Source organism: Ipomoea triloba, chromosome 15 (assembly GCF_003576645.1).
Source record: "Ipomoea triloba cultivar NCNSP0323 chromosome 15, ASM357664v1".
Lineage (NCBI taxonomy): Eukaryota > Viridiplantae > Streptophyta > Magnoliopsida > Solanales > Convolvulaceae > Ipomoea > Ipomoea triloba.
Window position 1 is genome coordinate 10194361 of NC_044930.1, and position 23002 is coordinate 10217362.

The following is a 23002-nucleotide window of genomic DNA, read 5'->3' on the forward strand; positions in this document are numbered from 1 at the left end:
GGGGGGGGGGGGGGGGGGGGGGGGGGGGGGGGGGGGGGGGGGGGGGGGGGGGGGGGGGGGGGGGGGGGGGGGGGGGGGGGGGGGGGGGGGGGGGGGGGGGGGGGGGGGGGGGGGGGGGGGGGGGGGGGGGGGGGGGGGGGGGGGGGGGATTTGATATCTATGGATAGCCTTTATTCCATTGCAAAAGTTGTTCATCAATGTTCTCATAGTTACGTGGGTTGGATACAGTAAGCCAATTTGCTAAAATTATAGTTTAAGTTGACACATATTTGCACCAATTGTTATACTATGTAACATAGTTCATATTGCATTGTGAATCTTGGTCCAAACATTATGTGTCTGCAGTTAACACATTTTGTATCTGTCGTTAATTATTTTTGTACATGTAAATAAATTAAAGACACATAACATAGTAGCCACGGACACATAACATGATAACTACAGACACATCAATTGTTAACCACATGTATAAAATTTGTTAACTGCATACACATAAGATGTTGGTTAACATGTTATGTGTCTGCAGTTAACATATTTTGTACATGTAGTTAACAGTTTATGTGTTTGTAGGTATCATGTTATGTGTCTGTAATTATCATGTTATGTGTTTTCGAACACTTAATGGTGCATTTATGTGTACCTAATGGTGCGTGGTCACACGAGAACTTGATCCTAATATAAATTTGAGTAAGAGCTCAAGTAATTTTGTCTATAGTATACTTTTTCCAAATTTGAAATAAATAAATAAATAAATAAATATAGAGAGAGATAAAAAGAGCACAAAAGTGAAAAAAAAAAAAAAATTTTAAAACCATTCAGCATTCTCGATCAAATAAAAACATACTCTTCTATTGTTATATCTTCAGTGTTCACTACATTAATACACATGTTGAAGCTATATGGCAAAGCTAATTTATAAATAAAAAATTACAAACATATAATTGGATTTTTCTAAGTCATCAAAACAAAATCCTGATACTATAATTAAGACAAAAGTAATTCTAAACGTAATCCACTTTTTACTAAATTTTTACTCCCTGCAAACATGACATTGATTAAAAGACAAACAACAATTTCAATTATATTCCTTTACTTTTTTTTTTTTTTCCTCAAATAAAATCAGTACATACATGTAGTAAGAGTTTTAATCCCTACCTCTCTTATTTTGTTTTCTTAAAACAAAGCCAAACAATACTACTTGAGGTTCTGAATCAATTACAATGCCATATTTTATTTGACATGTACGTACGGATGATCAAGGAAACTGATATATGAACTCTTAACAAGTACAACCTCCTGTCACTCCTCACGTGTTATGATTTTATTAATAGAAGATAAAGAAATGAATAAAAATTGTGACCCCCTTTTTTTGTTGAAAAATCAGAATATGCCAAGTAAATAGGGAGTAAAAAAATAAGAATACGTGTAGTATTACTCTTGTGATAAACATTATTTTGGTTTGTAGTCATGGCTGGGTAGCTTGTATTACTGACCTGAGCTGTTGTGTAAAGGATCAGGAGATGAGGGCACTTCTCTGTTGACAGTAACAAAATCATCATTACTAGTAGTAGTAGTATGGGTTAATTGATGTTCCCCATTTTGATGTTGCAAGAATCTGCCTCCCAACACTCCATGCTTGTTAGCTGAGAAGCTTGAGGAAAGCAGAAGAAGCGTCATTACAGACCACCAAATCATACTTCTTTTCAACATCTCTCTTCTCTTCTCTTCTCTTCTCTGTTAAGCTAATTAATATAATGAATGAGAAAGTGAGGAGGGTTCTGAGGATTGAAGCTAGCTAGCAAGCTAATTATAAGAAGAAATATAATAGTCTTTAATTTGTATGTTGTATAGTATGTGAAATTAGTAGGGAGGGGTGCTGAGATTGACTATGAAGTATTTGACTTGCTGCCAAACAACCAATTCATGTACATAGTTTTCCCTTTTTCTAAACCAGGAAAGATTCTTCTCTTCTCTCTCCCGTTTTACTATTTCACTTGCAACCCGTTTTACTATGTCACTTGCAAACACATAAGAAAAATATTAAAGAAAATTAACATTTTTGGGTATGACGTAAAATTAGTTACTTTGTTATTTTTAAAGTGGCGAATCGAATTTGACTCATTGCTTTATTAAGTGATATATTTATTAGTGGGCGATTTAATTCCTAGGGTCAAATTTGTCATTTTAATAATAATATTTGAGAAGTTAAATTTATACCGTAAATAAAGACTAGGTCGTATTTTAAAAATGACTTATCAGCCAAGTCTAGCTGGTCAAACAGTTAATATGAGTGTTTGGTAAATAATTTTTTGGCTTAGCTTATTGATACCAATAAGCTGAAAATGAAAAAAGCTACTTTAAGTAGTTTATTGATATCAACTTATTGCATTTTCATTTTAAAAGTCCACTTTACCATTAATTAGTAGTTGTTCTATTGTAGTATTAACCGCCAAGAGCCCAATATTTGAATTGTGTTAATTGTTATGTTGAATTATTATTATTAACAACTTATGTCATTTATTCTTTTCTTTTTTTTTTAATTTGAAATTATATTTTTAATATTGAATTATTTTTAACTATGAAGTATTTCTTGATAATTATAACGTTATTAATAATAAAATAAAAATAATAGTTAAAAATAATTAATGATAACACAACGACACCAATAAATTGTAAAAATACTTGAAGAGTTAAGTAAATAGCACAATATACTTATGCCCTTATTGGTCATTTTATATGCAATCGACTAAGAGTAAACATTTAAGTTACCAAACACCTTTCTGTAATCAGTTAATATTATTCGCTGGTCAAACCAGCTAATTGCTAAACACTCCTAAAATGATTTTTTTTTCTAAACATTAATATTATTTTATATTACCAATTTTTTTGGGGGTGACGAGAGAAATCTGTAACTACTATTTGAGAGTGTGTACTGAGTAAACTCCACTCCTGTAATAATTCATAAACCACACAAGAGAGGTAAGCACCAACAGAAAGATTCTTTGCGACGAGCTCTACGGAGAGAATATTAGCAAGAGATCAATCATCATTAATCTTTAACAATCCAACGGGGTAGCTCAAGTGGCAAGTGAGCTTTCTTTGTGGGGAGGAATTCCGGGAGAACCCGGGTTCAATTCCCAGAAGTGACGATTCCCCCTAGACCAGCTCTTGTGCCTCTCAGAGTGAACGTTGTTCCCCGTACCCCCGGACCGTCCACAAGTGACGAAGGTTTCACTCTACTCATCACTCCTTCCTATCCTCCCAAATTCTAAAAAATATTGGTCTAAAACTCCAAAAATCATAGAGTCTAGTCTAGTTGATATGCACTGTGCTTTTTCAATTGAGTTTTAAGGTATTTAAATCCTAATTTATTCTTAATTATTTAATACTTTGATTGATTACTATTTAATTAGTGATATCTTCTTCTTCTTCTTCTTTCTTTTTTTTTTTTTTTTTTTTTTTTTTTTTTTGTCGTTTTCTTCGTTTCATTTCACCTAATAATGAATGAATGTAAGATTGTGAAGTATATATATACTTTACTCAGAATTTATATCATTTTTTTCGCTCTTATCCTAATTAGTTGTTTCTTTGTTAAGTAATTAGTAAATTATTTTCAAAAAAGTAATTAGTAAATTACATTATATATCTTCTTTAAAACTAATAATGATATGTTTTTAATTCTAAATTGTAAAAGTTTCCCATTACTTCACTTTTATATTTATTTATTTGTTTGGTTTAAAGTGAATGTATTACTGTTTTATTTATATATATCTAGGGAATGGAGAGACTTTGGTAGTGAATCTTTAGAGTCATTGTTTAATCTAATATGGCTTTGTTAGTATATAATGAAATGGGGGTTTTGCCTTTTGTTGAAGAAACAACACATTTTTCATAAAGGCATCTTTGTCGTTTGTTTTGTTTGAATTATAATATAATGCATACTTTACTATGCTTTGTCTCTTCCTTTGTTCCAACTTCTATGGCAGCTTTCTTAATATCCACGTGTTCGTTCCAATTCTCTCATGACTATAATCTCTTGTGACACTATGTTTCAATTAAATTAATACGGATTACTAATTTTATTAATATTGATTTTCGTGTTGACTTACATCATATTCTTTTATATATATATATTTACGAGAAAAGTTTTACTGGGTTCACAATATACATAAAATTTTACCCTCTAGTTTATTATATTTTACATGTAACAAAATAAAAAATACGGTTCTCATAAAAAAAATACAATTTGACTAAGTATATGCATGATATAAATCTATATGCATGACACCATAAAAGTTCCCACAGTAACTAATAATAATAATAATAATAATAATAATGAGAAAGTCTATTGTGCTAATAGACACCGGTGTTTCTTGCATCAGATACCCAAAAAATATAATTATATCGGAGTATTCGAAATTGCAGTCCGTAATAATAATGATGATGATGATAAAAATTACTCCCTCTCTAATCTCATTGTTAGAAAAATTCCCATCTCTCCCTCATAGCTTTTATGTTCTGAGTTTCCTGATATTCGAGCATTAAACAATAGTCTCTATGAGATACAACACACGTTACCCACTTTTCTATACTAAAAAGTGATAGGTGCACTTGTCTAATAAGATTTGTGTAGTTGCAAATCGAGTATCAAGTTTTGAAACTGTTGCCAATGACTTAAAATATTAAGAACTCTATCTTTAATTTTTATAATATAGTCATTTTTTTTAATCTATTCTTAATTTTATTTTACTCATTTATTATTACCTTTTTTTTAAAAAAAAATACTTATTTACTTTTGACAGACACTTAATAATTAATAGTATATGACTCAAAATGACCCAATGAGTCTAGTACCATTCGATGATGAGATAGAGAGTAATTTCTCAACTCCGTAGGGAAGGGAAAAGCAATAGTTGAGATAGATTATCATCGCTCAGTCATACCATATTACCATTACTACTTGGGATGAGTTGGCTAGAACTTTCTATGTCCAAGTACTTTCTACTGGCCAAAACTACCAAGTTGTGGAATAATATATATCTCTTTCTTTCACCGAGATGGAAGCTAAGAGCCTCAATAATGTTACTTGAGAGACATACAAAGAGCTATATATTGATGAGAAGATGCCATCATCATGGCTTACCAGATCAGATACACATTCAAACTTTCTAAAAGGGGCCGGGTTGAATCCATATAAAATGTAATTGATTGACATAGTAGTTGAGGCTAATTTAAACATTAATTAAACCCCTAGTGGTAGTTCAAGCAGCAATCGTAGAGATGACCATCAAGGAAACAAGAAATTTATGAGTTAGATGATGCATTTTCAGTCTTGGCAACTCAATTAGAGAAACTCAACAAGATTGTCAATTTAGTGGTTCATTCCTCAACAAGCAACACATGTATGTGATGCTTTGTGATAATTGTGGGGTTATTCACATGGATGGACTCAATATGCCCTTCCCTTTAAGGTCTAGTTGCACCAATGAATTGAAGCAAGTGGACTATCTAGGTAATGGTGGATGACATCCCACAAATAATCCTTACAACAATAATGCTTATAATCCGATGGTGGAAGAACTATATGAATTTCTTTTATGGAGGCAATCAACACCCTCACTAGGGTTTCAATAACAGGTTTCACCATAAGAAATTAAAAGAAGTCTAATTTGGAAGATGTACTTGCCAAATTCATGTAAACCACTCATGAGTTCATGCAACAAACTCAAGAGTATTGCCAACAATCTCAAGTTTCATGAAGAAAATTGATAAAAGGATTCATGAAACAAATAGCACCCTGAAAAGTCATAGGGCCATACTTCAGAATTTGGAAATTTAATTTGGATAGATGACATGGGTAATCTAGAAAAGGCAAATGGGAGCTTGCTAGGCAACACCGATATTAACCCAAGAGAGCATGTGAATGCAATCACCACTTGTAGTGATACAAATAAAACTAAGGAGCCTAAAGCAAAACCTCCATTGAGAGAATATAAGCCACCTATACCCTAGTCAATCAGGTTAAGAAACGAGAGGAACAACGAGCAACCCAATAAATTTTTTGAGATCTTCAAGAAATTAAACCCCCCATAAACATTCCTTTTGTTGAGACTTTGGCACAGAAGTCTAAGTGTGCTAAAATTTTGAAGCATTTACTTATCAACAAAAGAAGGCTAGAGGAACTATCTTTGATGACTTTGAATGAGGGGTGCTCTACAATTCTACTAAATATGCTCCCAAAGAAATTGAAGGATCTAGTGATTTTTACTTTACCTTGTCTTATTAGTGATTTGCATGAGGACCCTTAGTTATATGCCTTACTTCGTGTCATTTACTATCACATGCGTGTTATTGTTTGGCACTATTGAGGTAATCTATCCACTAAAGGGAACATTAAAGTTAAGTTGTCATCAACTAAGGAAATATTTTAAGAGAACAAGGGAAAGAAAAATAGGACGGAATGCTCTTTCAACTTCATAATTCTTAAGTACTGAGGTATTTTGCCCTAAAGATATTAAATCAATCACTTCTTGGGAGGCATTCCAAATTTTCTTTTAGATTATTTCTTTTTTTTTTCTTTTTTTTTATTTTTGGTGTTGTTAGGTTGAAGTATGTAGAGCAAACAAATGAAAAAAAAAAAAAAGGAAAAAAAAAAAGGGGACTTTGACATTCCCTTGGACATGCCCTATGTTAGGGCGATATCAAAATATAGGTTTAAGGTAAGAAAAAATAGAAAGTTACATGCCCCTCAACACGGTTGTGTGACATGTTAGAAAAAATTTCATATCTCTTTCATACAATGTCAAATTCAAGTGATTTAAGATTCTATGAAAAGATTAAAGAATTCTCTACAACTTTTATGTTCTAAGTTTCTAGGCATTCGAGCATTAACAAGGTCAAAATATAGTGTGAAGTTACTGCATGTGCACAAATTGCTCTTTTTCTTGTTTTGCCTAATCCTTAGAGTTTTTGTTGTTGATGTAGCTGCACTATACATGCTTCAAGACTTCGTACTAGCAACAATATATCCTAGGGAAGTGCCACTAACCCTATTTCTTTCTCTCTGTGCTTTAATTTATTTTATTTTTGTACATTGATGGCAATGTACTTCTCATCTCTAAGTGTGGATTGTTCAAGGTTGAATACATTCTAGTGCATGTTGGTTTATAATTGTTACTTTCTTCTTTTTTTTTTTTATTTTTTTTTTCTTTCTTTTTTTTTTTATTTTTTTTTATTTTTTATTTTATGTTCCTTTAGCTTGGTGTTTAGTTTATTTTTATTTTTAATCTCATTAATTTTTTCCCTGAATGATGCATGTTAGTCACTTTTGACACCTCATGCATAGGAGCATTCTTTGGTTTAGTCTCTTTCATATATAATTCGGTTTTGAATGAATGTCCTATCCAGTGTATGACTGATAGGGCAAGTATCCTAATGATATTTCATATTGAGTACTAAGAATTGACATCTGAACAAGTGACAACTATTTACATAAAAAGGTATGCCATATCTTAGTACCAAAAAACAAATCTTGAAATTCTTAAATAAACCAAAAGCTAGGTTGGCAAATGAGGGACTCTAATGCAATTAATTTGGATTCCAATTATTTACACTTTACACTATGCACCAAGGTCTATATAAATTTTACTCGTGAAAAGATGAGGTGTGAATGATAAAGTTTGTTATTCAGTTCTATATAGGAGGAACTTGTTAGTTAATTCCTAGTTTATGAGTGTCTTTTGTTGTTTGGATGTCAATTTGTAGACTAATACTTGCATTGTTCCTTAGGATTTTTGAAGATTTTTTATTTTGTGGGTATATCTTCTACAAAATCTCACGAAACCTCACTCATCCACTAAGGAGAACTTAGGGGTTTAAAGGGCTTGTTGCACAAACTAAGTGAAACCGTGTCATCTACAAAAGTGGTTTATTCTTTTGTTATTTCCTTGAGTTGTCACTTATTTTGGGTTTTGCTTGCCGGCATGCAAATGTTTAAGCGTTGGGAGTTTAATAAATGTTTAATTTCACTTATTTTCAATTGAGATTACAGTAACTCAAACAAAACCAAAATTTACATGGTGTGAATGACCCAGAAACACAAGTTTCTTCTAAATGAATATTATTGTGCAATACCAAAATTGAATTAATACAATTGTCTTAACGATGAATTACAATTCGAGTTGATGCATTCATGTGTCTTTTTAACTACAGTTCTTAGAGTGAGTTATACTGTGACAGTGAACAAGTAGAGCTTTAGCACCAAAGCAAGAGCAAGCTGCAACAGAAAGATACCAACTACAATCAAGAACCACCTCTCACCAGAAGACACGATGTGGGTCTTGAGATTAAGTGCAACGAAGGTGGCGGACATGAACCCTGCTACACCAGCAATCACCCATCTGAAAATTTCGAATGGGACAACAGAGAGGCACTACAGCAAAACAAGATGGACGTCAGATGTCATCAAGTGTATAATCTCATGGTTCTTAATTACGATAATCCTTAAAGACACCGATGCTTGTGTTTGGTAACCCCTATATTTGCCAACTGGCTGCAAGGTAATTTAAAAATCACTGGATAAATACAGACCAATAGTTATGATTTATTCCTGTTTGTGATAAACTGGGGTGTTTGGTAGGATGAAATTGCAATTCTATTCCTACCAAATTCCATGGAATTTCTATTCCATTATTTGGTTGGAGGGGATTGCAATCCCTCCAACAATGGAATTGCAATACATAGGGTCCCCCGATGAATTGCAATTCCACAACTTGTGGAATTGGAATTCCACAATAAATTACAGTTTTGCCCTTTTATTATTATTATTATCATTATTATTATACAAGGGCATTTTAGTATTTATTCACTTCTTCCCTTTCAATTCCCAACAATTCTATTCTTGTCTACCAACCAATGGAATTTGAATTCCCACCTTATTCTTTTCTCATAGAATTACAATTCCTTCCCCCCTAATTCCCTCCTTCCAACCAAATGCCCCGAAAAAGGAGTCAGACAGTCACTTGTAACTTGCAAACTTAAGCCTTCAGAAGACCATTTGGAACAAGAAAATGTCAACCCTAATAGATTAGATTCACAAGAACCTATCCTATGTCCCAATATGGAATGTAAAAGAACTTGAATATCAAACACTTACCAATGCAGGGATGAAGATGAACAGGGAATATCCATAAAGACAGAACAGTTGAACAATGCCAGCTGGAGCAGAGAAGTACTTGAGAATTACATATAAGCAGAGAGGGACTATCAGTACATATCCATAGAATAAGCCTGCAGACCAAGTCAGGAGATTGATGTCATAGTCCCATTCTTTGTTCTGAAGCTTGTGGGATAGATATGTAACAAACGTGCCAATGGAAGCTGCCACAAATATCAAGGTAGTGCATATCCAGAATGGTCCATACCTGCAAGAGAAAAAAATACAATATTGGGGTGGGCACTATATGCTTTTTAATAAATATCCACTTAAGATTTAAGGCTATTTTGAGCATACGAATTTCATGAAAAGACATTTTCCAAGTGTTTACAACTCTGTCCATATTGAACATAGTGACAGAAGAGCATGAAAATAAAGATTCAATAAACAACAAAAACCTGGTGATGTTTAAATATCAGGTCATCAGTTAATAGATCATTGATTTCTATAAACTGCTTCATGAACACATGTAACAGTGAGCATTTGATTCTAAAATTAGATGTATTCAAGTTTTTAACACTAATACAGATTACTTTCAGATAAAAGACATATAGAACATTATAAAGACATATCTGATATCTCAGATCTTTTTCATCTATTAGTGTATAAAGACATAGTGGATGCTACTGGAAAAGAGAGCAAAGGTCTAATACTCCAGTATCAATTGAAGCAACTGAGGGAGCATGATCAACTATATCAGATGACTTAGTTGTCAAATGTAGTCAGAAATAGCACAAAATACTGAATCTACTCTGAATTAAACAGAGTGTCAAAGCCATGAGCATTTCATTGAAATACAACTGCGAATCTTGGATAATTTTTTTTATAACAATCTTTCAATACCATATACCAATTTATGAATGTGAGTTAGAGGCAGAACTAAACAAACCAAGGATCCAAACATACTGAATAACTTGAGTACTTGACTGAATATGAATAAATGAAAAAGTAAGGCAACGTACAAATCTGGGCTACTAGAAGTCTTCTCAGTAAAGGCTCCGCTGAAAGGAAAGAGTGAATCTTTTATTCTTTCCAAAACATCAGATGTGTCAACGTCAAAATAGGGCTTGTAAGCAGCAATGGTGAAAACACTCAACCAGCCACTCGCCTGCTGCTGCTGCTGGGGATCTTCAGAACCAGATACTGGTTTGGAGAAGGTATCTAAAACAATACAGCGAAATTATGATTTCTTACACAAAGCAGCAACATAAAATTCAATATGGAACAAATTAACACAACTTTTAATTTTTTTATATTTATTTTCTTCGAGAGAAAATAAAGAAAAAATAATAGTTCCCCAGAGTCTTTTAGTTGCCTTTTCCCCAACACACCTTTACAAATAACCCTCATCTTATAGTACGTTGGTAAAAGTTCCAACCAACACCCAAATCAAACAAATAAAAATTTCTGCACACTGTCTGAAATTTAGAGGGTAACAAGTCAGAACAGAACTACAGAATAGAAACTTCCCCTTTGATTCCCAAAGGTCAAAGTGACAAAGCTTTGTAACACATGCTTTGCAGCAAGCAAAGTACTTTTCCAAATTCTCTAACTCATTCAAAGCTAGGATGAAAGTAACCTAAGAAACAAACAGGTATTTACCAGTTGAGCCTCTAGTTTTGAAACAAATATTAAAAAACCCAAGAGCCTCTAGTATATTGTTGCCACAGCTTGGCTCCTACTACCAGCATATATCAATTGAACTGGGATCAAACAGCATTCATCTCACCATCTTGTCATCAAACGCCCAGGTTCCAATTACTACAACCACAGCATCTAAATTGTCCTCAATACTCAACACATAGTCAATCCAAAGACCTAAAGACAGCCTTAGCAACTTGAAGCCTTATTAAATCATATGTGCAGGCTAATCAACTAGTAGTACACATGAGTCATGACTATGAATCACTCATCATCCACAAAACCTTAATTCTCGATCTTCTCAAAATCCCAGCTAGACATTAAGCTCAGTGCAATTTTTATAAACTCAGCCTAAATTCTTCTCCACCTTGACACCAATTCGAAATGCAATGAAACGAAATCTTGAATTAGATATATAACTACAGAGGACATACCATCAGCATCACGAGGTGGCCCAGAGCTACGTGAGATTTTCCCCTGTGAAGTCGAAGGCGGAAAGGTCTGAAGATTCGACTCTGCAACAATTTCAAGAAATATGCTTCCAATCTATCAGAAACCGATCGCCCAACAAAAAAAAAAAAAAAAAGGAGGAGAGATTATAAACTACACGAAACAAATTTGCACATTAACAAATTCCGTTACCAGTGAATTTGACAGAAACTTGGGGTGAAGGATCTGCTACTGCCTGCAAAATTGCAAAGAATAACTAGATCTGGTGCTATTATTGAGAATAAGAAAGTGAGAGTTAAAGAGATTAACTTACAGGAACAGATCCGGAGACATTTTGATTATCAATGGCAGTATAATTGCTTGACATCATCTTCGCGATTCAGTATTATCTGTGCTTGTATGTATATTTATATCTATATATACATATAAAAATATGTAATTTTTGAAGAAGAAGCTCTTATTCGTGTCCCGGCCTGCGGAGCTTGGCTTTCTTCTTCAGGGATGACTCTAGCGAAGGAGATCTACCATTCTTGATTCTCCGTTTAAAGATTAACAAAAAAAGAAAGAAAGAAAAAGTTAAAAAATACAGTAATAATTTTAATTTAAAGAGTTAATTGTAATTTCAGCCTCCATATTATTGTATTTTGCAATTTTAATTTACAAATTTAAAATTGATCAGATTTAATACCCATTATTTTTAGATCAAATCGGAGGGAGGACACCCAAATGTACAGTAACTATAGTAGTATTTGACGCCAAGCCGGGATTCCCCCGAGGTCATTATCCAAGATATGAGCGAGATCATCTGGCGGTTTATTGATCAATATGAAGCCTTGATACGTCGCAGCGTTCCAAAAAATCGACTGTCTGGTTTTGTTCTTTGGTGATAATAAGAACAACCTGTCATTCGCTCATGCTCTCTAACTCACGTCTGCATGGATGGAGAATATTTTCCGTAATGCTGCTAACAATTGCCTCTCGGTTTATGGCCTCAACAATGTTACTAGAGTCGCTCTCAAACAGCGTTTGCTTGCTCTTTAGTAACTTCGCAAGTTATGATTCCTCTAAGGAGTGCCCAAGCTTCGGCTACTTTCAGTGAGCAGGAACCATTACTGCAGGCAAAACCTTTTATGCAGTCACCCTTGTCATTTCTGGCAAGGTTTCCACTTCCTGCCTGATTATTGGAGGGGTTGGAACTCCCATCAACGTTGATCTTTAACCAGCCCAAGGGTGGCTTGGTCTATCTAACACAATTCCAAGATCTGCTAGCCGATTGGGAGTATGGCTTTAATGCCCTTGCAAAGCCATATGTTTAAGAACTCTCATCCAAGTGTTTTTAAACTTGTGCTCCAACTCTTTCGCATTAAAGGTCTTGTCATTTCTCCACCTCCAAAGCCACCAACATGCTACAGGAAAGGTGACGCTTCGGTTGCCTTTGATGAAGCCATTTATTCTAGAATCTAGCCAAAATGTGAAAGATAAGCTTTGGGTGGTTTGCAACATGTTAGGTAGCAACGATTCCAGATACTTCGTGCTCTAGGGCATTCCCGAAGGATGTGTTCTGTGGTCTCTGGTACCCCAGGGCATATCTCGCAACTGTTGTTGGATGTAAACCCCCATTTGTGTCTATTTTCATTGGTCATCAGCCATTCATGCATCGCTAGCCATAGGAATGTATGGATGCGACTCAGGACTTTTAGCTTCCAAATGTTCCCCCAAGTTTGGGGGCTATTCCTATTAGTAGAAGTTGTGAACATATCATAAGTCGACTTGACAGAGAATTGTCCTGAATTACCTTCGCCCCAACTGATACATCCTCCTGGTCATCTTTATCCGATATTATAATTACCGCCAGACGATTATGTACATCGGGAGGGAGATATTCTTCAAACTGTGGCCACTTCCAACCTGTAGTTGCGTCCTAATAATCCGCTACATATGAATATAGCTCTAGCAAGGACAATCGGGTAGTAAGCATGCCAACGAAGGATCGGTGGCCAATCCAGGGATCAAGCCAGAACAACGTCTTCATATCGTTCCTCACTTGCTTCCGCGTACCCTTAGTGAGAATAGGGGTGGATTTCAAAATCCCTTTCCAGGCATTAGAACATCTAGTTTTTGGCTACCACGTTTGAGGATCACAATTGTGGTTTGTATACTTAGCCTCCATAATTTTAACCCGTAAACAATCTTCTTGTGTAGACAACCTCCACCAAGCTTAGTTAGAAATGTTTGGTTCATTACATCCAACTTTCGAATACCCAGACTTACTAGCTCTTTACTTTTTGATACAGTATCCCAGGCTACAAGATTACATTTCATGCCTTCATTCGAGGATCCCCATAAGAAATCACGAATTAGCCTTTCTAGCTATGAAGTCACCCCAACTGGAAGGAGCGTGGTTTGCATTGTGTAAGATGGTATAGCAGCCAAAACTAATTGTACAAGCATTCGTCTACGAGCCAAGGATAATGTCTTCGTTTTCCATCGAGCCTGCTTGTTTCGGACCTTTGAAAACAAGTCAGAAAAGGTCTCGGTTTTAATTATGCCATGGAAAGATGGTACTCCTAAGTATTTGCCCAAATCTTCTGATCTTGGTATGCCGAGGCAATTGGCAATATAATGGGCAAGGAGATCCATATTCTTTGAAAAGGAAACCAAAGATTTTTGAAAGTTTACACACTGACCAGAATGACTACAAAAGGTATCCAAACAGTACTTCATAATTTGAGCCTGTTGTCTTGTAGTTGATACACATGATTTTATACCATTATTTACCCCACGGTTTAGTTAGTTTTGTTGCTTATTTCTTTTACCTTGATACATTTAAGGCTCGTTTGTGTGTTACATTTGATCAATCTTAGTTTATTCACAAATGAGGAGCAAAGGAAGGATTTTCAGTCATCTCGGACAAGTTTTTGAGACATAAGGAATCTACCCAGGGACGGGAAGGAGCAACAGAGCACGAAAGGAGCTAGAAGAGGACCAGGAGGTCGCCTCACGGCCAGCCTCCCGGCCGTGATGGTGGCCGTGAGCCCCCACCGCGGACAGCAGCTGGCCACGGCACATCACGGCCCCGATCCCGGCCTTGATGGTGGCCATGACCCGGCTGCTGTCCAGTATTTATTTCGCGTTTTTCTTGTATTTTGGGCATTCCGAGCCCTAGTTTAGTTAAGTACAATTTTTCCCTTCTTTAGAGTTTTCCATAGCATAGAATAGAGCAGATTTACCCCATTGAATTCGGTTACAAGCTTGGAATCATTGTTTGGATTGGAATTACTCTCAAGAATTGTTAGTAAAGTTCTCTCTTTTATTCTTTAGATTCATTGCTATGATTTCAGTATTTAATTCTTAGTTTGCGTTATTTACTTCAATCATGCGTGAGTAGTTCGCTAATGGGTTTGAATTATGGATTTATTGTCAATCTTGATGTTCAAGTTGTGATTATTGCATAAAGGGATTGAATTAATTCACCTAGGGTTTATGTTGAATTTGGGATTGTTTTCTACTTGTTATTGATTGAAGGCCACAATTAATTGCTAGTTTAGGAGAAGGATTCATTACAACTAACGAAAGTTGGATGGAGACTTCGAGCCTTACCAATTTCAACCTAATTTTTCCTACTATGAGAATATGGGTAATTTGGGGGCTTACAATGCTTATGTGCTTAAGACTATGATTGATGCATCATGAAAGTGGGGCAATTCTAGCCTAATTCTGTTTATTGATTACGAAAGTAGCTGAATTGAATTCTTGTGTGCATTGCCCATAAATCCCTAGATTAATTCTTCTTTCCCTAATTCTGAGGTTGTTAGAACATCAAGATTGCAATTCCCCTAATCTGATCCATTCATTTATTAATCAGTTAATACATTAGCCAATTTATTTCTTTTAATTTCCTCATTCGATTATTAGTTGCTTGGATTCTAGTTGATTCACATACTCTAGTGTCTAGTATTCTTAATTCATACAATTACGTGCCATAACCCCAATCCTCAGCGGAACGACATTTTAGACTCGTATTTACACTCACATTTATACACATCAGTAGCCTCTCCAAATAATATCATGTCGTCTGCAAAGAATAGATAGGTGATTTCAGGACCATTCCCAGTAACTTTGATGCCTTTCTAGTTGTCGGCTTTGACCTTCTCATTAATGAGGTGACTGAGTCTCTCGATACATAGCACAAAGAGAAGATGTGCGATCGGGTCTCCCTGTAAGATCCCTTGGCATGGTTTAAACTAGTGGATTTTCTTGCCATTGCATGAAATGGCCAATCTTGAGGTGAAAATGCAAGCCATTATATTCATTCTCCAATCCTAGTTGAAATCGATCTCTTCAAGGGTTGATTGAACAAAGATCCAAGATAGTCTATCATACGCTTTTTCAAGATCTATATTGAGGATCATCTAGCATTTTCCGCCATAAACTAGAACGTGAAAGATTTAATCGCAAAAGGCAAATGGGTTTCAATCTTTCACGCTTCAATTGACCTTTCTCGCCAACCAATCTTTATGAAGGCAAAAACTAAAAACCTAAAGAGTTTTTTTTTTTTATTTGTGAGGACTATTTACTCTCTGTTACAATGCAATATCTCTTCATCACTATTTTCTCAACCTACTGAAGCACAAAGAGTCAATATCGCCTCCACTAAGGCTCGAACTCACCCCCTTTCATATGTAAGTACAACTGGGTGCCACTAGATCACAAGGTCTTGACAAAAAAAAAAAAAAAAAAACTTAAGAATTAATTACAATTGCAGCCACAAGATTATTGTATTTTACAATTTTAATTTACAAATTTAAAATAATCATATTTAGTCTCGGAATTAAAAATATGTAACTAAATTTTCAATTAAAATTAAAAATAGCATATTTTAAATTAAATATAATATATTTTTAATAATCAATAAATAAATATTACCCCGTATAATTTTTAATTAGAGAATTATTTTTTAAAAATAAAAACACAAAAATGAAGAGACTAAATTAAAATTTGCTCATTAAAAAATTTCCTTTAGGAAAGTTAAAATGATAATAAATAATAATAATAATAATTTGTAGGATTTAGGGCAAGAAAAAACTCATAATGTTTAAGTAGTTGTAAAGTTTAGCTAGGCAATAAGAAAATGCACAATAGAGAAGAAAAATAATAGGTATATAATTTACCAAACTACCAAGTAATATGATGATATTCTGATTACCGTTCAAAATGGATAGTCATTGGTTTGAATCTTGGTGGTGGATGTAACCGCCTTCCATTAAGGACAAACATTATTGGTGCAAGTTAGGGCTTTCAATAGGCCATTATGTGGTGCCATGTAACGGTTGTAACGAAAACCGTTACAAAGGCTATATTGATGGCATATGGGCTATATAAGGAATGGTCCCCCACTGCTCAAGTTACTGTCTTTTTGACATATTCATACACCATCTATTATGATCCTGAGAACAAGTGGGAGACATTCTACTACTTCAATCCTTGGACAATCTATAGCATCAACAGTAGATTCAAAGATAATTACTAAGAACAACTATGGCCGGAGGTTAGTTTTTATGCAATATGGTTACAGTGGAGGCTTAGATTCCTTGCTAAAGATAGATAAAACGTATAGAAATTCGTGGTTTGAAAAAATGGAATTTTAACTATTTATATTTGAAAGAAAAAAAAAATCTACAGAAGTTCTAAATATAAAAGAGTTTATATAAGTTTATTTTTCAAATACCAATGAAATTTTAAAGAATTTTTTAAAGTTTGAATCAAATACTAATGAGTTTTTAGAGACTCTTAAAAAATTTGAATCAAGTATTAAATTTTGTCCCTATATTTTTACCAAATATACCTGCGAATAAAAAAAATGAAAGATGTCATATTGCAACAAAGCGGAATATCAGGATCTTTGAACTATTTTTCTTTATTATTCACATTGAGGGGTAAAATTATTTTTTCCCTTTGTATAAATAATAACGGGAAAAAATTACCAGATTAATTAAATTAAATTATTATTATGTTACCAATGCGGAATATCGGGATCTTTGAACTATTTTTCTTTATTATTCACATTGAGGGGTAAAATTATTTTTTTCCTTTGTATAAATAATAACGGAAAAAAAAAGTACCAGATTAATTAAATTAAATTATTATTAAGTTACCAAAGCGGAATATCGGGATCTTTGAACTATTTTTCTTTATTACTCACATGAAGATTGTTGTTTTGTTCAACAACTTATTTGGATCACGTTTTCAACCCTCATTACGTTGTCCTTATTTTCGAAAAGTTGTGGTGCTTTTGATATAAATTTTAGGTTTCTTTAGAAGAAAATCAATCTATAATGCTAGTGATTGGTAATACTCCGATTCTTTGAGAAACCCTCTCATTCAATTGTTCTCGTTGGTATCTCTTCCATTTCTATGTTTTTCCTTTAAAACCCCTATTTCAAGTATCCATTTCTATGTTTTTAAAGAATAACCTATAAATTTAATCAATTGCAGGAAAGATGTCATATTTAAGTCAAAGCGAAAGTAGCTCAACATCGAAAAACAATCAGCAAAGTTTTGTAAGCAACAAAGAAAGGAAGATGAAGCAGATGAAAAGTAGGGAATATCCAAGGAGATCAAGAATGAAGAAGCAGCAGCTTATAGAAGATTTGGTTGAGGAAGTTTTTAGAATGGAAATTTTAAATGTGTGCATTGCTAGCATGGCTACTGAGATAGAGGTGAAGTATGCGGTTTTGGAAGCCGATAATAATGTTCTAAGAGCCCAAGTAATGGAATTGACTAAAAAGCTAAGTCTTTGGATGATTTGATGAAAAACATTGGAATGGATGGGTATATTTCTAATCATTTGTGTCCATTGCAGCCTATTTCAACTTCTCCAGGCTTGTTTAATTAAATTGTGAACTCATTGTTCGTCTCCCTTAGGTATTTGGTCCAGTATGTTTACATGTGTTATAATTTGATAAATGTTTTTTGTTCCAGTATGTTTACATGTGTTATAATTTGATAAATGTTTTTTGTTCCTTATTGTATGATCAAGTGTTTCCTAATAGGCTAATACATGTGTTATAATTTGATAAATGTTTTTTGTTCCTTATTGTATGATCAAGTGTTTCCTAAAACAATATCTTATGCATGTTTTCTTGTCATTCTTTTAGTCTATAGGTATTGTGATATGTGGTTGATAGATGTTAGCAAATAAAGGGGGTGTTTGGCAAATAGCTAATGACCTTATTTGGTAATAAGTGGTTAGCGATTAACGGACACCGAATTAAGTAAAATTAGTTCTTACTATTAGCAGTTTATCTATTAGGGCTCGAACCCACTCCCATCATCCATGTGGAAGTGTAAATCGGGACACCAGGTGCCACTAAACCACAAGGTCTTTAGCAATAATAATAATAACTTAAAATAAAATAAAACCATTTAAATAGTTCTAAGGGCTAACAAGTTGCTCCAAACCGCAAGCATTGAGAAGCCAAAAAGGCTTCTTTCATTTAAATAGTTCTAAGGGCGTTTTAGGGAAAGTTTAAACATTCCCCAAAATGCCATAAGCAAATGAAGCGTTTGCAAAATTGGCGGTTTGGAGCAACAGAGCAACCTGTTGTTCCAAACCGCCATGTTACCAAACGTCCAAAATGACAGATCCGTCATTAACCAAACAAGCCCAATAGTTGTTCGTTGTTAGTGGATTGACTTAGTTGATAGTTGTTAGTACGTTTTGACTAGCACTGTTTGACAAATATTTTATCCGAGCACTAAAATCTGAGATTGTCTCAGTTTCCTCCATTCTTAGGCTCCCGTATTGGGACAACATCTACAACTTGGAAACTTTGATTGAGCTTGTACCTTCATAGTAAAAAATAAGAACTTGGTCCCGGGGATCCACCATTATACCGACAATGATTAATTGGTCATACTATTGGCATCCATAATGGAAAAGAGCATCTGCGTCTTTATATAGTGGATCATATAGTAGGACACAAATTGGGAAAAAGTATCTCATGCGGTCTTTGCACAGTCATTTGCTGAGATGAGTACAAACCGGTCTGGAGTTGGAGCCCTATGAATTGCATTCATAGCTCTATTGTTAGCCACAAACAGTTTCTTTTCATTTGCCGTCCATTCAGCTAATAACTTACAAATTGATTATATTTAGACTAATATAATATTTAATGAACCACCATATGCCAACAAGATAAAACATGTACTAAATTAATATATCAATATTAATTTTCGTACTAACAATCTCTCCCTTTGACATATGTTGATCAAACAAAAACAATCCCCCCTTTTCAGCAACAACTCCCCCTAAATATATTCATGTCTCCCCTACAATTTTTTAAATGTTCACCCCCTCAAGACAAGACATGGTTCACACAAATTCCCATAAAATTAATGCTCCCCTGAATTGTCACACTTCTCCAAATCCCATTCTTGCACCCTCCTTGTCCAGGGTGCGAAGCTAAGATTGGATGGTGTGGGGGGGCAACTACCATTGAAGTACTAAATCAAATACGTTGATATTCTCAAATTTAATAAAATTTAGAATGAATAATTTATAATTGAATCGATATTAAATTATTTTGCAATATACTTTTCAATGTACACTAACAGACAATCGGTAAAAAATTTATCCACATCTTGTTACAAAGTGTAGTCTTAACTATATTAATGGCAAAAAATTTAATAAAATTGTTGTGTATTATTTAAAGAATGAAAATCTTAACGCATGTTTAAAAGATTATTGATTGTTTCTTGAAAACTACCCTATATACAACATAACATAAAAGCAATTGTTAAAAACGAATACTACACAATTTTTACATTATTCTATTAAATTAAATACAAAATTCACCACATAACCACAATATAAATCTACAAAATTAACCAAACAAATGTATCTCGATATCTCTTTACAAAACCCAGCCCTCCCACATCACGAGGCTTGCATATGCCGGACCAATTGATAGTGTGGATTTTCCTTATATTATCAGCATGCCCAAATCCTGTCAATCTCATTACAAGTACTTACCGGGATGGTCATAGCTTGCATGGCATAGGTAGGGACCGTTGCAAGAAACGATTGGACTAGGATTCTCCTTCCTGCCATGTTGAGAGAGATAACTTTCCACATGGCAAGTTTCTTTCTCATTTTGTCAAGGACCGTGTTGAAAGTATGCTTTGAAATCCTTTCATTCAGCATGGGGATGCCGAGATAAGAGCCGAGACTAGAGGCCACCAGGAGTCCGAGATGCGAGCTTTTTCTCCAATGATCCGCCTGAGACCTGCATTGACATTAGAAAACCAGAAAATAAGGGATTTCGAAAGGTTTAACTTAAGGCCCGAGTCATTCTTGAAAGAGGAAAGACAATCCATCATGACCTGAGTTTGTTGGGTCGAAGCTTCTCCGAACAACATGAGGTCATCAGCAAAGAAGAGGTGAGAGATACCAATACCACCTCTAGAAATGCGGATTGGTTTCCAAATACGGGCATCGACCTTACTTTGAATGTCGTGAGCCAACCTTTCGGTCACTAGGTTGAACATGTAGGGGGGCAAGGGGGTCACCCTGACGAAGACCACGCCCAGGACTGAAGGGGGGGACCCGACCCCCATTCCACAGGATATATGAGGTATATATAAATATGTATGGCTATAGACGAAGAAGCCTCTTTTAACTTTGATTCTAGGCTAGAGATAAAGAACAACTGTCTTTAGTTTTTAGGGTTTGGGAGGGGGGAGGGCGAAGCTAAATAATAGATAAATTTGCACTTTCCAGAACTAAGGCTTTAATTTAAATAGATGATGGTAAAAGACAGGAGTAACATGTCACTCTCTACAACCTGATACGGAACAAGTCTCTTTAATAACAACATGAGCAGCACCGTTAGCAGACTGCCTAGTCTCCAAGAAAATCGCAGACTATAAAATAAACAAACCAAAGACTGCAGTCCATAATAATAATAATAATAATTTATTTCTGTTCATGCTGAAGAACAGCAATTACTATCTGCAGTAAAATACAGTCCTCTACCAACATTTATACTTTAAACTCAAAACAACTTCTAAGCAACATTGGCAACTATTTTTGGCTGCGTTTCTCCAACCGCATATCAATATCTCACTACATCTTATTCAATAAACAAATAATGAATATCCTTTGCTTATTCCATTTACTTCAACTTTCACTTCCTACCTCTTGTGGCTATAATAGATATTATCCAATAAGAGGTGCCTTAGCTTCTGTCACCGGGAACACGAAAAACCCAGAAGCAGCAATGGAACTTGGCTCTCTCAGAACTCGCAGAATCCATTACTTGCTGAGTTCTTGCGGGGCATTACAGCTATGAGTTCTTTAATCTTCTCTGGTTGACGACGAGAAGCCTACTGAGTCCAAGAACGAGGACCCAGGTTGATGCAGAGATCTTTTCCTTTATCATCAAGAGCAGCGCAGAACTTAGCACCGTCTTCAAGATTTGCGCTTCTATTCCCTTAAAGAAACCGAGAATCCCTTCTTTTCTAAGGATAGCACAAGCAACACCTAGAAGTGTTTTAGGTGGTTTGCGCTTGGGTTTCTTCTCCCCATCATCACTTGTGTCCGCAACTTGAATCATGACTTTGCACCTAAAAACAGAAGTTTACGATGAAATTGGTTTAGATTAAGCCAAAACAAAAATGTCAATTAAAATTGACTAGATTTGATTAAGATTAAGCCTAAGCAAATGCACGAGTATAAGAAATGTTATTAAGATTGTAGAAGCACCTGATAGCCGGAAAAGTAATAATTGTAGCAATGGTCTTTGAGAGTGCGCCTAATAAAAATGCGGAAAATGCAGAAAGGACTACTGGTGATGAATCCTTCCCCTTTGAAGTTTGTTGATCTTTCAGGAGCCGTTGCTTGAGCTGATCGAAAACTGTGTACTGCATGACATTACATCTAGATAAGGATCAATGTTTATACGCACTAATTATAACTTATTAACATAAAAATGCAATATAAGTTCAAAATATACACAGCATTAAGTTTTTAGGGCTTCACATAAATCCATCGACCATTCAACCAGTTTATTCATCAAATGCATTCTCAGAAAATTAAACACACCTGAATGGCAGGGTTGGATGTCAATAAAAGAGAAATTCCGAGACCATCAAATGCTTCGCTCAAGCTGCCTTCTGTAAGCGTTTTCCAAAGGCTTTTAGATTTTCCAAATGCACTAGTCTGCATCCTCAACGAAGCTGTATCCAGTGGCTACAAAACATCCCAAAAACAAAACATTTAAGATCCTTTGGTTGAGGAAGGTGATGGCGGGCAGATTAGAGAGGGCCATTACCCTGTGATTGTCACTTGTCAGGTGTCCTAGGCATTTAACAGGAGTAGAATAATCTCATGAAGCAAAGGGTAAAGATATTCAGAAAATCTGTAATTCGATGTTACAACAAAGATATTCATTGTTCTTGTTTCAGCTAAACCAATCGGTTATGAAAACTCAAGTATCCCTCATAACGACCTACATTCTCCAAGCTCAGTTCCCCATCCATCCACACCATTTCTTATCCAAAAATACTGATACCGATATATTTGAACTATGTTTCAATTAGAACCCCAGATTCCATTACCTTCCATCTCTGTAACTAGAAGACACCCCCCCCCCCCCCCCCCCCCCCCCCCCNAACTTCTAAGCAACATTGGCAACT

General features: G+C 35.0%; 2 protein-coding genes across 2 annotated transcripts; both read right to left on the reverse strand.

Annotated features, from left to right (window-relative positions):
- Positions 1-8083: 8083 nt before the first annotated feature.
- LOC116005526 (protein YIPF1 homolog) lies at positions 8084-11840 on the reverse strand. The gene is made up of 6 exons (XM_031245738.1): positions 11619-11840; positions 11498-11540; positions 11290-11370; positions 10177-10375; positions 9155-9422; positions 8084-8431 (listed from the first exon to the last, which is right to left on the reverse strand). Exons 1-6 carry the CDS (start codon positions 11673-11675, stop codon positions 8225-8227), a joined length of 855 nt encoding a protein of 284 aa, XP_031101598.1. The 5' UTR covers positions 11676-11840; the 3' UTR covers positions 8084-8224.
- A 9413-nt stretch (positions 11841-21253) lies between these two features.
- LOC116006698 (peroxisomal adenine nucleotide carrier 2-like) lies at positions 21254-22893 on the reverse strand. Its single transcript, XM_031247177.1, has 3 exons — positions 22410-22893; positions 22071-22228; positions 21254-21931 (listed from the first exon to the last, which is right to left on the reverse strand). Exons 1-3 carry the CDS (start codon positions 22530-22532, stop codon positions 21652-21654), a joined length of 561 nt encoding a protein of 186 aa, XP_031103037.1. The 5' UTR covers positions 22533-22893; the 3' UTR covers positions 21254-21651.
- Between the last annotated feature and the right edge of the window lie 109 nt (positions 22894-23002).

Excerpts from the sequence above, each read along its gene's own strand:
- LOC116005526 (XM_031245738.1), bottom strand. The coding sequence starts at position 11,675 with ATGATGTCAAGCAATTATACTGCCATTGATAATCAAAATGTCTCCGGA. Across the intron at positions 11,371-11,497 it reads AGTTTCTGTCAAATTCACTG|AGTCGAATCTTCAGACCTTT; the intron begins GTAACGGAATTT and ends AAATTGTTGCAG. Across the intron at positions 8,432-9,154 it reads TCATCTTCATCCCTGCATTG|TGCCTCTCTGTTGTCCCATT; the intron begins GTAAGTGTTTGA and ends GTTTTGCTGTAG.
- LOC116006698 (XM_031247177.1), bottom strand. The coding sequence starts at position 22,532 with ATGCAGACTAGTGCATTTGGAAAATCTAAAAGCCTTTGGAAAACGCTT. Across the intron at positions 22,229-22,409 it reads CATCCAACCCTGCCATTCAG|TACACAGTTTTCGATCAGCT; the intron begins GTGTGTTTAATT and ends AATGTCATGCAG. Across the intron at positions 21,932-22,070 it reads ATTACTTTTCCGGCTATCAG|GTGCAAAGTCATGATTCAAG; the intron begins GTGCTTCTACAA and ends TTCTGTTTTTAG.